At 42.7% G+C, this 12,034-nt stretch overlaps 2 protein-coding genes across 14 annotated transcripts in view; one reads left to right on the plus strand and one right to left on the minus strand.

Moving 5' to 3' along the window:
• TP53BP1 (tumor protein p53 binding protein 1) overlaps positions 1 to 6,833 on the plus strand; it is a 110,507-nt gene extending 103,674 nt beyond the window's left edge. For 2 of the 4 annotated variants that reach the window (XR_001882274.1, XR_001882270.1), the window contains 5 exons: positions 650 to 865; positions 4,277 to 4,370; positions 4,923 to 5,122; positions 5,945 to 6,090; positions 6,477 to 6,833. Coding sequence is in view for 1 of the 4 variants with exons in the window: in XM_017856260.1 (XP_017711749.1) it covers positions 650 to 865; positions 1,862 to 1,870; positions 4,285 to 4,370; positions 4,923 to 5,122; positions 5,945 to 6,090; positions 6,477 to 6,664 (845 nt within the window). In the remaining 3 variants the exon portion in view is untranslated. Of the gene's footprint in view, positions 1 to 649; positions 866 to 1,861; positions 1,871 to 4,276; positions 4,371 to 4,922; positions 5,123 to 5,944; positions 6,091 to 6,476 lie in introns of all 4 variants that reach the window. The other 2 variants (XM_017856260.1, XR_001882287.1) reach the window with 2 other exon arrangements.
• Positions 4,251 to 12,034, minus strand: part of TUBGCP4 (tubulin gamma complex component 4) — a 39,365-nt gene continuing 31,581 nt past the window's right edge. For 5 of the 10 annotated variants that reach the window (XM_017857230.1, XM_017857162.1, XM_017856930.1 and 2 more), the window contains 3 exons: positions 10,554 to 10,670; positions 9,804 to 9,943; positions 4,251 to 5,096 (listed from right to left, as the gene is read on the minus strand). In XM_017857230.1, the coding sequence (XP_017712719.1) occupies positions 5,072 to 5,096; positions 9,804 to 9,943; positions 10,554 to 10,670 (282 nt within the window). In that variant the 3' untranslated portion in view covers positions 4,251 to 5,071. Of the gene's footprint in view, positions 5,097 to 6,958; positions 8,845 to 9,803; positions 9,944 to 10,553; positions 10,671 to 12,034 lie in introns of those variants that run through there. The other 5 variants (XM_017857382.1, XM_017857319.1, XM_017857076.1 and 2 more) reach the window with 2 other exon arrangements.

Here is a 12,034-nt window from a genome sequence, read left to right on the forward strand (position 1 = left end):
TGGCTGGCTGGTTCACTTACTTACCCAGGTGTTGAAAACTAATTCAGTTGAGGCAGGCTATTTTGATGTGGCACCATCTATGTGTAAAAACACTTTATTACCAAGTATTCTCTGCACCATTCTGGTGAAGGTCAGCAATGGGGTGGGACGGTCTTTCTACAAGGGGCATTTCTTGGTAATAAAAAAGTGTTGGTTTTTTTTTTTTTCCAAAGGCTGCTTCAAAATATCTCATACCCTGGGGGAAATCAGAGCACGGGGCAGAGAAAGTGGGCTGAAGATTTCCAAACATTTTTCACTCTCAACTACTATTTCTTTGTATTAGAACCACCTCTTCCTTCAGATGACCTCAGAAGTATTTGGTGTGGCTATATGAAAACAATACTTGGTTAATTTTCATTTATGAAAACACTGCATACATTATGACTGTAAAATTTAAATATGTAAATTTCTGTTTGTTGTAAATTTCATCCTAGGCTGTTGGTCATTTAGAATGGTTGGCCATTGGAATGGTCTTTGGTTTCTGGCTAAGTTCGTCAGGACATTGCCTACCCATCAGGTCATGCTTGGTGCTGGGGCCTTTTGGTGCTAAGGCTTTTGCCAAGGCAATGGTGTATATCCCCCTAGTAACTGTGCCCCCTGTCCTTCCCAGGTGCAGTGGGGGCAGGAGAGTTTGTGAGCCCCTGTGAGAGTGGAGACAACACCGGTGAACCCTCTGCCCTGGAAGAGCAGAGAGGGCCTTTGCCTCTGAACAAGACCTTGTTTCTGGGCTATGCATTCCTCCTTACCATGGCCACAACCAGTGACAAGTTGGCCAGCCGCTCCAAACTGCCAGATGGTCCTGCAGGAAGCAGTGAGGAAGAGGAGGGTAAGGCCTTAGGAAGCCCTGGGAGCTCTGACATATAGGCACTTCTTTCTTTTCCAGTCACATATGAGCTGGTGGTCCCCCTGCTGTATGTAGAGGAGGCAAGGCAAGTAGCAGCTGGGATCTTGGTCATAGAAATTACTCTGTATCCTGCTTTTTAACAGTTTATAGACTGTTTTCACAAAATTCCTCTCAGTGAGTGGTTGCTGAAAACAAGCCTGTGAGGCAGATGGGAGATAGATCTTATCTGTTTTATGGATGAGGAAACAAGTTTGGAGAGGTTAAAGGTTAAATAACTTTTTGTTTTTTTTTGTTTTTTTTTTGGTCCACAATGACGACAAACTTGGGACTAGAGCTCTGTCATTTTAGCCTACTGCAGCCATCCAAGTCAATTGGGTCTGAATGCCCTGCCATTTTCCCCATTTGTGTTCTATGGGCATCTGCTAGAGCAAACCCATCCTGAGGTCTAAGACTGGGACTTTGGGGTGCTCGGTTCCTCAGGGTGATTGCAAAGAAACAGCTTCTAGGCCTTTTCAACTCTTGTACCTCTCTTTAACCTTAAATTAAATCTGTACATTGCATTTATTTCTGTGTTGTCTGTTTTTGAGTGAAGACTGCAGTGGGGAGAAGTCTGAAAAATGTGTGATCTAGGAGAGGGAATGAGCAGATATAAATGTATACACTATAAATAAGTGACTGACAGTAGTATCTAAATGTGTCTGTCAAGGCTAAAGGTCCAGATGGAATGATGTTATACAAGTTAGAGTTCTGACTAATGTTGTCTTGCAAGAGGGAATTGAATTAGGCAACATGGTTGTCATAAAATAGCACCACTGGAGATCTGTGAGGGTTGGCATTTCAGGTACGTGGATGACTCTTTCCTCGTTAACCAAAACGATATCTCACCGACTGCAGCCATGTGTAGATATGTACAAGGACATGGAAAGGATGATCAGGGAGTTGCAGTTCAGGTGTATGCTATTAGGAAGGTGCACAGAGAGTTGTTGGGTAGACAGGCTCTGGTGTGGGAGAGTTGGGCTGTGGGAGTGAGTAGATGCGGTGTGGTGGGATTTCAAGGTTAAGTGTGTGCAACACCTAGCTTGTCAAACTATCAGATAGGCACAGTGGGAATAAGGTATTTGAAGAGTTTCCTGGACAGGACTAATTAGGAGTCTTTTGAGGATTCTGCATAGAGGCATGTCATGGCATTAAAACAGTGGTCATGGTCATGGCTTGTTTTTTTTTTCCCCCTTATACGATATTGCTGGACTCAAAACCAGGACTTCACAAGGCAGCTCTATAGATGTTTTGTTTGTTGCTTGGTTCAGCATAGTCAAGAAAGCTGACTGGTATGAGATGTAGGTTGTCCAGTTTCATTAAAATGTGTGTGCCTATGTGAGATGTAATAAACTCTACTCATAAAAATAAAATGAAGCATTTAGATGGTGTTTTTGAAGGGATCGCCAGGTTTCTGATAGTAAGTGTGGTTATGGTGAATGTGTCTTTATGTTGGCGCCCAAGAGTACCAGAATCCTTGATATTTTCAGTGTATGAGAATTGCTTAGGGGTTTCTCAATCTCAAGAAGGAGGAAGACATCTAATACTAAAACAATTCTCTGCAGAATTATAGTTTTTTAAGAAACTGTTTGGTAGGTGTTACAGATAAATGGGAATTCTTAGACACCACCTTATAACAGGAGCTCGGTAAAATATTTAAATCTGTCTTAGGAGATGTATTTATTAATGAGTTTGGTACCTAATCTTGTTGGGTGGGACACCATGAGAGATCCTTCAGACACAGGGATTGACCCTGGAGTTGGGTTTGTTTAGTACCTTCATACTTGATTTAAATGGCAGAATTAACAATCTATTCATTTTAGCATCTGGCTGGGCAGGGCACTCATACCTCAAAAATGAAGAAATTGGAACCCAGACTACTCGAGAAAAATTAGAGAAACACACTGCCTAGACAGGGTAATACTTCATTAGACAAATGCAAGGAAATATAATTAAGGATTAAAATTTAAATAGACCAGTCCTGGATTAAGCAGACATAAAGTAGAAGTCTTGAGAAAAATGCAGGACTGTGAGGGGTGCCAGCAGTGACTCAGCAGTAGAATCTTGGTGCGAAGATTGTGATGTGCTATATTGAGACAAAGCTGAGAAACAGCTCTGCTATATTCTGAGTTTCTCATAACCATGTAGAGTTTCTGTTTTGGGATTTCTGTTTGAGAAGAATGTGGAGAATGCTGAATCAAGAAAAGAGCAATAAAAGTGAATAGGTTGGCTAGTCAGAACTAAGTGGAGATGGAGACCCCTGACATGGGGCCTCAGCACTGCCTGTGCTGCTCCAGCAGGCAGCGAGGGCACTGAAGGGGGAGCCGTCTCCACAAGGGATCTGCTGTAGGTTTTACCACTGGGTGTGAAGGGGAAGGGGAGTGGTACTGGCATTGAACCTTATGCATTGGATTGGGTTGGGTTTTAAAATTTGTGATAAAAATTTCAGTTAATTAGAACTTAATTTCCCAAAACTCCTAATTAACTAAAATCTCTAATGTCTTGCTTTTCTTTTCTTTTTTTAAAATCTGTTATTTATATATGAGAGGAGCAGATGACAAGAAAACAAGCTCAAATTAGATATTTGGTCAAAAGAAGCAATTTCTAATTGCCTAGGGTCATTACAGCCTCAGCCTCATCCCTCATATCTTCTACTTCACCCTCAAGACTATAGAGCAGTCATTGGTGTTCAGTGTCCTGAGGTACTTCAAGATCATCAAAGGTAGATAGTTTTCAATAAAAAGGTTGAAACAGGATTTTCTAACCTTCACTTAATCCGTTAAAATTTTAAAACCATATTTCATTGAGCATTCTGGTTTATCAAAGTTTTAGTGTACAAGGAGGTAAAAAGGCTGATGCAGTGGGAATATGAAGGGTTTTTTATAAACCCTTCACATATAAATTATAAAGTGTTCATCAGCTATTCATCTCTACAGAAGGTAGAACTAGAGGAAATGGGGTTTAGTTTTCAACAGGAAAGATTTAGGATAGACACAAAGGGAGCTTCCTGATGGTAAGTAAGGGTTATTCAAGTTGGAATATGTCACTGTGGGAAATGGTTGTGCGCCCATCCCTGTGAACATTCCGGTGCAGGAACCTTTGATGTTTTTAGGTCTAGGACCTACCTCCAGTCCTCATCTTCCCAATTCCTCCTGCTCTTGTCCCTTCTTTTGACAGCATTTTAAAGGCCTCAAGACAGATCTCTTTCTGCCCATGGGGAAGCCCTTGGCCTGTCTTTGGGGATACACTGCTGTGGATAGATAGCTGGGGAGTGAAAAAGGGGGCAGTAAGAAGCAGGCATAAGGTAGCAAATAAGAAAAACACTCAGTAATTATTATCTTATTTTTTTTAATGTAGAATTTTAGAAATTCCTCCTTTCAACAAGCAGTATACAGAATCCCAGCTTCGAGCAGGGGCTGGCTATATCCTTGAAGATTTCAATGAAGCCCAGGTGAGGAGTTTCTTTGTGTAACCTAATATAGTGGCAATGAGAAGAGCCAACTTGCTGTGTGAGAAGAGGCCTGAGAGGGGTTGGGGAACCTGGATAAAGTAGCCAGAGATTTTAGGAACTGAGAAACTGCCAAAATGTCGTTGCATGAAATACAATTTTTGTTGTGTATAGGGAAGAGAAGTTAGGACCTTGGGTTAGTTAATGGCTCTGGTTCTGTTGCTGGGACAAAAGAAGATTGATATTTATGTTTAGTAGTAGAAACCCCTATTAAGGTTGCTGATTCTTAGCCTGAAAGGCTGAGTTCATAGGTCTTGTTTGTCCCTTGAGGATTTAGGTCCTCAGAATGCTGCAGGTGAGGCAGAGAGAACATCTATGGAAATCATTTGGGCCTTTCAGTGAGAAGAGTGGCCTTGGGCAGAAGGATAGACTAAATCACACGTTGGGTAGTAGTTGGGAATCTTCAGATCTGCTCTTCATGGCTCACTATGGCTGCCGCTTAGGAGCTTTCCACAGAAGTCACCAAACCCATTGGCTCTGCTTCTTTTCTTCCAGTGTAACACAGCTTACCAGTGTCTTCTGATTGCGGATCAGCATTGTCGAACCCGGAAGTACTTCCTGTGCCTTGCCAGTGGGATTCCTTGTGTGTCTCATGTCTGGGTCCATGATAGTTGCCATGCCAACCAGCTCCAGAACTACCGTAATTATCTGTTGCCAGCTGGGTTCAGCCTTGAGGAGCAAAGAATTCTGGACTGGTAAGTATTTGAAAGCCCATCCAGAATTGTATAGACAGGAAGACAGCAAGCTTTGGAGGGAGGAGAGTCTAGGTGAGAGAGTAAAGCTTTCTAGAAATTGGAATGTCGGTAGGATAAATTTGAGTGGGTTTGAAATGACTTCAGGAGTTCAGTTTATTTCCATAGGTTACATTGGTTAGGAACCTTTTGAAAATGTGTGAAGATTTGTATATAGGGTCAATATTCTCAACCTGTAAAGTTAGAGAACTAAGTTTTAAGCAAACATTAAAAATATATAGGCTCAGGAGCGTGATTTAGATTATTCTCAGCCCCAGAACAAACATGGAAATCAGAAAGCCAGGATTGCAAGGAATACAGGTCATTCACAGCAAGAAGGAAGAGAAGGGGGACCCTAATACAGGGCTTAGCTTTTTGAGATGAAGTCTTGCTCTGTCACCTAGGCTGGGGTACAGTGGCACAATGATGACTTACTGCAGTCTCAACCTTCCAGGCTGAAGCGATCCTCCTACCTCAGCCTCCCAAGCTGCTGGGACTACAGGCACTCGCCACCATACCCAGCTAATTTGTTATTTTTTGTAGAGATGGGGTCTCGCCATATTGCCCAGGCTGCTCTCGAACTCCCGGGGCCAAGAGATCCGACCACCACAGCTTCCCAAAGTGCTGGGATTACAGGCTTGAAACACTATGCCTGATGGGGCACTTAGTTTTGAAAGCATTCAGATGTACATGAATCCCTTTGCAGAAAGGCAGTTTGTTGGGTATTACTTGTCATGCTAAGGTCCTTTCCAGTTACATAGGGCTGTCTCTCTGCCTCCTTCCTAGGCAACCCCGTGAAAATCCTTTCCAGAATCTGAAGGTACTCTTGGTATCAGACCAACAGCAGAACTTCCTGGAGCTCTGGTCTGAGATCCTCATGACTGGAGGGGCAGCCTCTGTGAAGCAGCACCATTCAAGTGCCCATAACAAAGGTACCTGAGTGTGTGTGTGTGTGTGTGTGTGTGTGTGTGTGTATTCTTTGTTCGAGAGATCTCCTTAGACCTCTAGGTGTCAGGCCTTGTGGTCCAAGGCTCAGGCCTAATAGGTTGACCGTATCCATGTTTCTTAGCGAAGAAAAGTACCACCTTCAAGGGGTGAGTCAACATAAATGAAGCACTGGGCATATATTTGTTAAATATTTCTACAAGGTCAGCACATAGTGATTATACCTCTTTTGGTCATGATCAGCAGTGTGCTTGACATAATAGGGCTTTGGTTTGTGCAGAGTGGGATGTATTGGTTAGAATCAAATCTCTCTTTGTAATGGAGGGCTAAATTGAGTGTACTTTCCTTCTTCACTTTCCCTTGCTCCTTGCAGATATTGCTTTAGGGGTATTTGATGTGGTGGTGACGGACCCCTCTTGCCCAGCCTCGGTGCTGAAGTGTGCTGAAGCATTGCAGCTGCCTGTCGTGTCACAAGAATGGGTGATCCAGTGCCTCATTGTTGGGGACAGAATTGGATTCAAGCAGCATCCAAAATATAAACACGATTATGTTTCTCACTAAAGATACTTGGTCTTACTGGTTTTATTCCCTGCTATTGTGGAGATTGTGTTTTAACCAGGTTTTAAATGTGTCTTGTGTGTAACTGGATTCCTTGCATGGATCTTGTATATAGTTTTATTTGCTGAACTTTTATGATAAAATAAATGTTGAATCTCTTTGGTTGTAGTAACTGGGATTTCTTCATCTGTTTCTTTGAGCTTAATCTCAGAACAAATGACAAGACAAACATAGTACTTTCTCGAGGTTTTCAATAGGCTCATTCACTTTAGGAGGACAGCTAGCCAAGGAAATTGCAAAGTTAAGAGTGTACTTTATTCTGTGGCATCATTCCCAAAAGGTTATTCCAGGGTGTCTAAAATGCTATGCTTGCAAAAACTCAGTTTAAAGTAGGTGAAGGCCCAGATTAACAGTTGTGCCAAAAGTTGAGCAGAATTGGGCACAGCTCTGTTTCCTGACAGTTGAAGAAAGACCTCATGCTCTCTCTCTCTTTAGAGCTGAGATCACTAACAGCTGACCTGTGGGTATTCCCCCACTTAAGAGCTAAAGGGAGAACGAAAGGACCAACTGCCATGAAGGGACAGTGACCATAAGCTTGATGGAATGACCTTCCAGAAGATAAACATGAGAAGCACAAGTGAGAACACTTGGAAATGTTACAAGTTCTAGTCAAAGACCCAATATTATTATTATTGTCACAATGGCTGGAAGTTGTTCCTTCCCTTCCTCTGGCATCACTGATCCCTGTTCATGGCTTCTCATTCTCTAAAGCAGGGATCAACAAGTTTTTTTCTGTAAAGGTCCAAAGAATAAATATTTCAGGCTTTGTGGGCCATTTGATCCATCACAACTACTCACCTTTGCTGTGAGGGCATGAAAGCAGCCATAGACAATGGGTAAACAAATGGGCATGGCTGTGTTTCAGTAAAACTGTATTTACAAAAACAGGCAGCAGGCCATAGTTTGCCAACTCCTGCTCTAGAGATAGCAGTGGAAAGGGTGATCTTTAGTTGATAATAGAAGGGAATAAGGTTGTCAGAACTTCCCTGTGTAGATGTAGTGATGAAGACCAGATTCAGTGACTATAAACTGATGCCAGAACGCTGCATTCTTTTTCAATTTGGAGGGCGTTGTTCAATGAATATTTATTTTTACTCACACTGATATGAATATTGATTACCAGTGATGGCTGGGCCATATTAAGATAACTTCAACCCCTATGGCTTAAGATGGGTAATTGGGCCTGCAGTCTTCACTATTTAAAAATCTAACAACTTGATCTCAATTTCTTCTTAAAGACCTTTTTATTGGAGAATACTTTTTTTTTTTGTTTTTTTTTGAGACGGAATTTCGCTCTTGTTGCCCAGGTTGGAGTGCAACTGCATGATCTCAGCTCACTGCAACCTCTACTTCCCAGGTTCAAGCGATTCTCCTGTCTCAGCCTCCTGAGTAGCTGAGATTATAGGTGCATGCTGCCACACCTGGCTAATTTTTGTATTTTTAGTAGGGTCAGGGTTTCATCATATTGGTCAGGCTAGTCTCGAACTCCTGACTTCAGGTGATCCACCCGCCTTGGCCTTCCAAAGTGCTGGGATTACAGGCGTGAGCCACCGTGCCTGGCCTAAGAAATACTTTAAATATATTTTCATTAGCTAGAATTGCCCAATCTGTGTAGGTATAAACTACTTGGTATAGGGAGAGAGAAAGCCTATCCTACCGGTTGCTTTCTTACTTGATGGTAACATCCAGCAGTTAGCCTATTTATAAACATAATTACTTTTTCACATATGAACCATAAAATACTTAACTTTCTGCTCTATATTGTTTGTTTACTGCTGTATCTCCCACAGCTTGAACAGTACCAAGGCATGTACAGTAGGTGCTCAATAAATGACTATTGAATAAACGAACATATCCAACAAATGTTCTCAATGTAAAGGATCAGAGATGCCACATGTTCTCCTTGATGGGACAGGCCTTTCCACATGGGAATGATGGGAAGGATTTGTACTCCTGGATGTTCAGTAACTGCTTCCAGGAGAAAAGGTAGAGTCCTATCACTAGGCCACAGATACTTATTTGTGTTTGGCTAGAATGGGATGTTTGTTTTGAATCTTCTGTTACAAACTTGGGAACGTGGCTGTTATTTCAGTTTATGAGCCATAACTTTTCACATCCCGAAACTACAAAAGAGAAAAAGATCCTTATTAAGTATCATGCTTTCCCAAGACTGCCTTTAAAGAAATATGAATCAGGACAACCTGTGGTCTAAATAATGTCATCTTAAAACAAGAGTTTCTTTTGACTCTTCTGCTAAAATAGCTTAGAAAAAAATCTACTTGCAGACATTTTAGAGAGAGAAAGGACAGTAAAGTGATTTTCTGAATGGGAATGACAGACCTCTGGGAAGCCAGCTACCACTGAATCGCACTTAAAGTTTAGAGTTAGAAGGGGTGGTCCTCTCCTTTCACCGATGTGGAAGCTAGGGACCAGCAAGGCGGGGTGCCCACGGCTGCACAGCTAATTCATATCAGAATTAGGAATGGAAGGCACACTGCCTCCCAGCATAGCAATACATAACCTAGCAAAGGACTTAACACCTGTCTCACTGTCAGGTTTTTTTTTTTTTTTTGAGACGGAGTCTCGCTCTGTCGCTCAGGCTGGAGTGCAGTGGCCAGATCTCAGCTCACTGCAAGCTCTGCGTCCCGGGTTTACGCCATTCTCCTGCCTCAGCCTCCCGAGTAGCTGGGATTACAGGCGCCCGCCACCTCGCCCAGCTAGTTTTTTGTATTTTTTAGTAGAGACGGGGTTTCACCGTGTTAGCCAGGATGGTCTCGATCAGCTGACCTCGTGATCCGCCCGTCTCGGCCTCCCAAAGTGCTGGGATTACAGGCTTGAGCCACCGCGCCCGGCTCACTGTCAGGTTTTTTAGTATTTTATGATGATGATGACTTCTACTAGAAAATAATCTTCATTAAAATTATTAAAGATGGTCACACCTCTTATCTCTAAGCCTTGTTTATATAAAATGAGGGTATTTGGACTATATGATGGCTAAAGTCTTCTTCCAGCTCTAGAATTCTGCAACTCATTAAAAAGTCACCCAAAAAAGTCTACTGAGTTACCCAAGGGTTGCTCCTACCTGCCCAGAGTTCCACCAGCCTGGGTATAGTATTTGTTATAATCTAGTCGTAGCAGTAGTTGAGCCAAATCTGAGTTGATCTGATGATTCCGAACACTGGAGAGAATCTTGAATAGGAGTGAAGACTGGCGGCTAAAGCCCTGCAGAGAGAAGGACTCAGCTGTCATTCCACTTCAGCTCACCAACTCTCCATATGGAGGATGGGGGCGGAGGGAGGAGTTTCTTGGAAAAGTCTTGCTCAAAATTCTACAGAACCACCTGGCCTTCCCACATTCCTATTTCTCTTAGTTCTTAAAATGACTTGTACCAAATCCATACATGCATGACTTCCTATGAAAGTACTCTTTCATCAGTAGGAATTTAGTAGCTGCTTTCCAGTTAATGTATTTTGTCAAGTACTGAGGTTGGGGAGAACCCGTTTTGATTACAAGCAGATAATTATCTCAGATAGGGGTTAGTTCAAGGAAGTAAGGAGGGGTAGGATGTGAGGAAGTCAGAACAAAGCCAATGCTTATTTGATGGGCTGAATAAACTATTCAGGACTGAACTATTTTTGAGCACTGTGAGGTGGCACAGTAATTACCTGCTTCAAAATCAACTGATACCAACATTTTTATCTTTATATATTATTTCTGTACGTGTGTGTATTGAGGAAATGCTTTACTGACTCAGAGGAAAGATCATGAATTCTCCATTGACAAAACCACCTCTGTCCTTTCGGCAAGGCTGCACACTTCCAGGCAGACGCACCTTCACGAGAATGCTCAGCTGGGCGGCTCCACGCTCATCCAGTGGGCCTAGGTTCTGACTGACCAGCGAACAAAAACTGTGACAGAGATCTAGGATTTCATTCAGGCAGTGAAACACCTACCCAGGAAACAGAGTTGGCATTAGGAAAAGAAGGAAGGCACGTCCATGAAATTAAAGATTTGGGAGAACAGTCTAATTAATAGCTGACCTCCCAAATCTGAGAGGATAGACACTGTCACTTGCAAGGCCTGCCAGCCCCTCAGACATACAATATGTGTAAAACAAACGCATCCTTTCCTACGTAAGCGAGTATTACTCTCTTAGCCCTGCACCAAACCTCCAGTCTAGCCACATTTAACTCTTCATTTCTTAGACCCGCAAAGTGTGTTCCTGCCTCTGAGCTGTGAGTGTTGTTCCCTTTGCCTGGGATGCTCTTCTTTTTCATACCAGTTCAAGTCCCACTCTCTCAGTGAAGCACTCCCTTCCCCACTGTAGCCTTTAGTGAACCCCGTTTCTTGCTGCTTTATTATCTGTCCTGTTGTCCACTTAGCAATTGTTCAGGCCTCTGTGTTGTTGATGATTTCTGTATGTATATATATGTCTTGTTTTTCCAACTAGATTGTGAGCTCCTTAAGGGCAGAGCCATGAATTATACCTCTTTGTATCCCCAGTGCCTTGCATACAGTAAGCACTCAATAAATATTTAATGATGACGACCTGCTCTGATACTCGGCTTTTCCCTATGGATACATCTATGCCACATAAGGACAGCATCGACCCATCACAGTAGTTCTTGGTTGTTTTCAACCAGCCCTCTGAAGTGGCATCTATTAATATCTATCTTACTCTTCCTGGTACAGCAGAAATAGCCCTAAACACCAGAACATTTTTAAAAAGTCTGTAACAGCTGTGCTGTAGCACACTGAGGAATAACAAACAGCTCATGTCAGAGAGGAGGCATGACCGTTCCATTAGAAACTACCAGAGATCATTTCAATCTTCCTGTTCTTTATCCTGGAATTGGAACTAGCTTGTGAGCTTTAAAAAAAATTGGTAGCTGGGTCCCACTGTTTTAGGGATTCTAATTTAAGTGCTCTGTCATCTGGATTTTTTTAAAGGGTCCCGATGATTCCAATGTGCAGCCAAAGTTGAGAATGACTGCCACGAAGGAGACATATATGTATTTACAGAAACACACACATCGAGAGAGAAACACTACTCTAGTTGTCTATGAAAACTTTCAAATGACTGATCCGTCCTGGTCCAAAAGATTTCTAAGGTGAACTCGGCCGGGCGCGGTGGCTCAAGCCTGTAATCCCAGCACTTTGGGAGGCCGAGATGGGCGGATCACAAGGTCAGGAGATCGAGACCATCCTGGCTAACACAGTGAAACCCCGTCTCTACTAAAATACAAAACTAGCCAGGCGAGGTGGCGGGCTCCTGTAGTCCCAGCTGCTCGGGAGGGTGAGGTGGGAGAATGG

Source organism: Rhinopithecus bieti, unplaced genomic scaffold, assembly GCF_001698545.2.
Source record: "Rhinopithecus bieti isolate Rb0 unplaced genomic scaffold, ASM169854v2 scaffold_495, whole genome shotgun sequence".
NCBI lineage: Eukaryota > Metazoa > Chordata > Mammalia > Primates > Cercopithecidae > Rhinopithecus > Rhinopithecus bieti.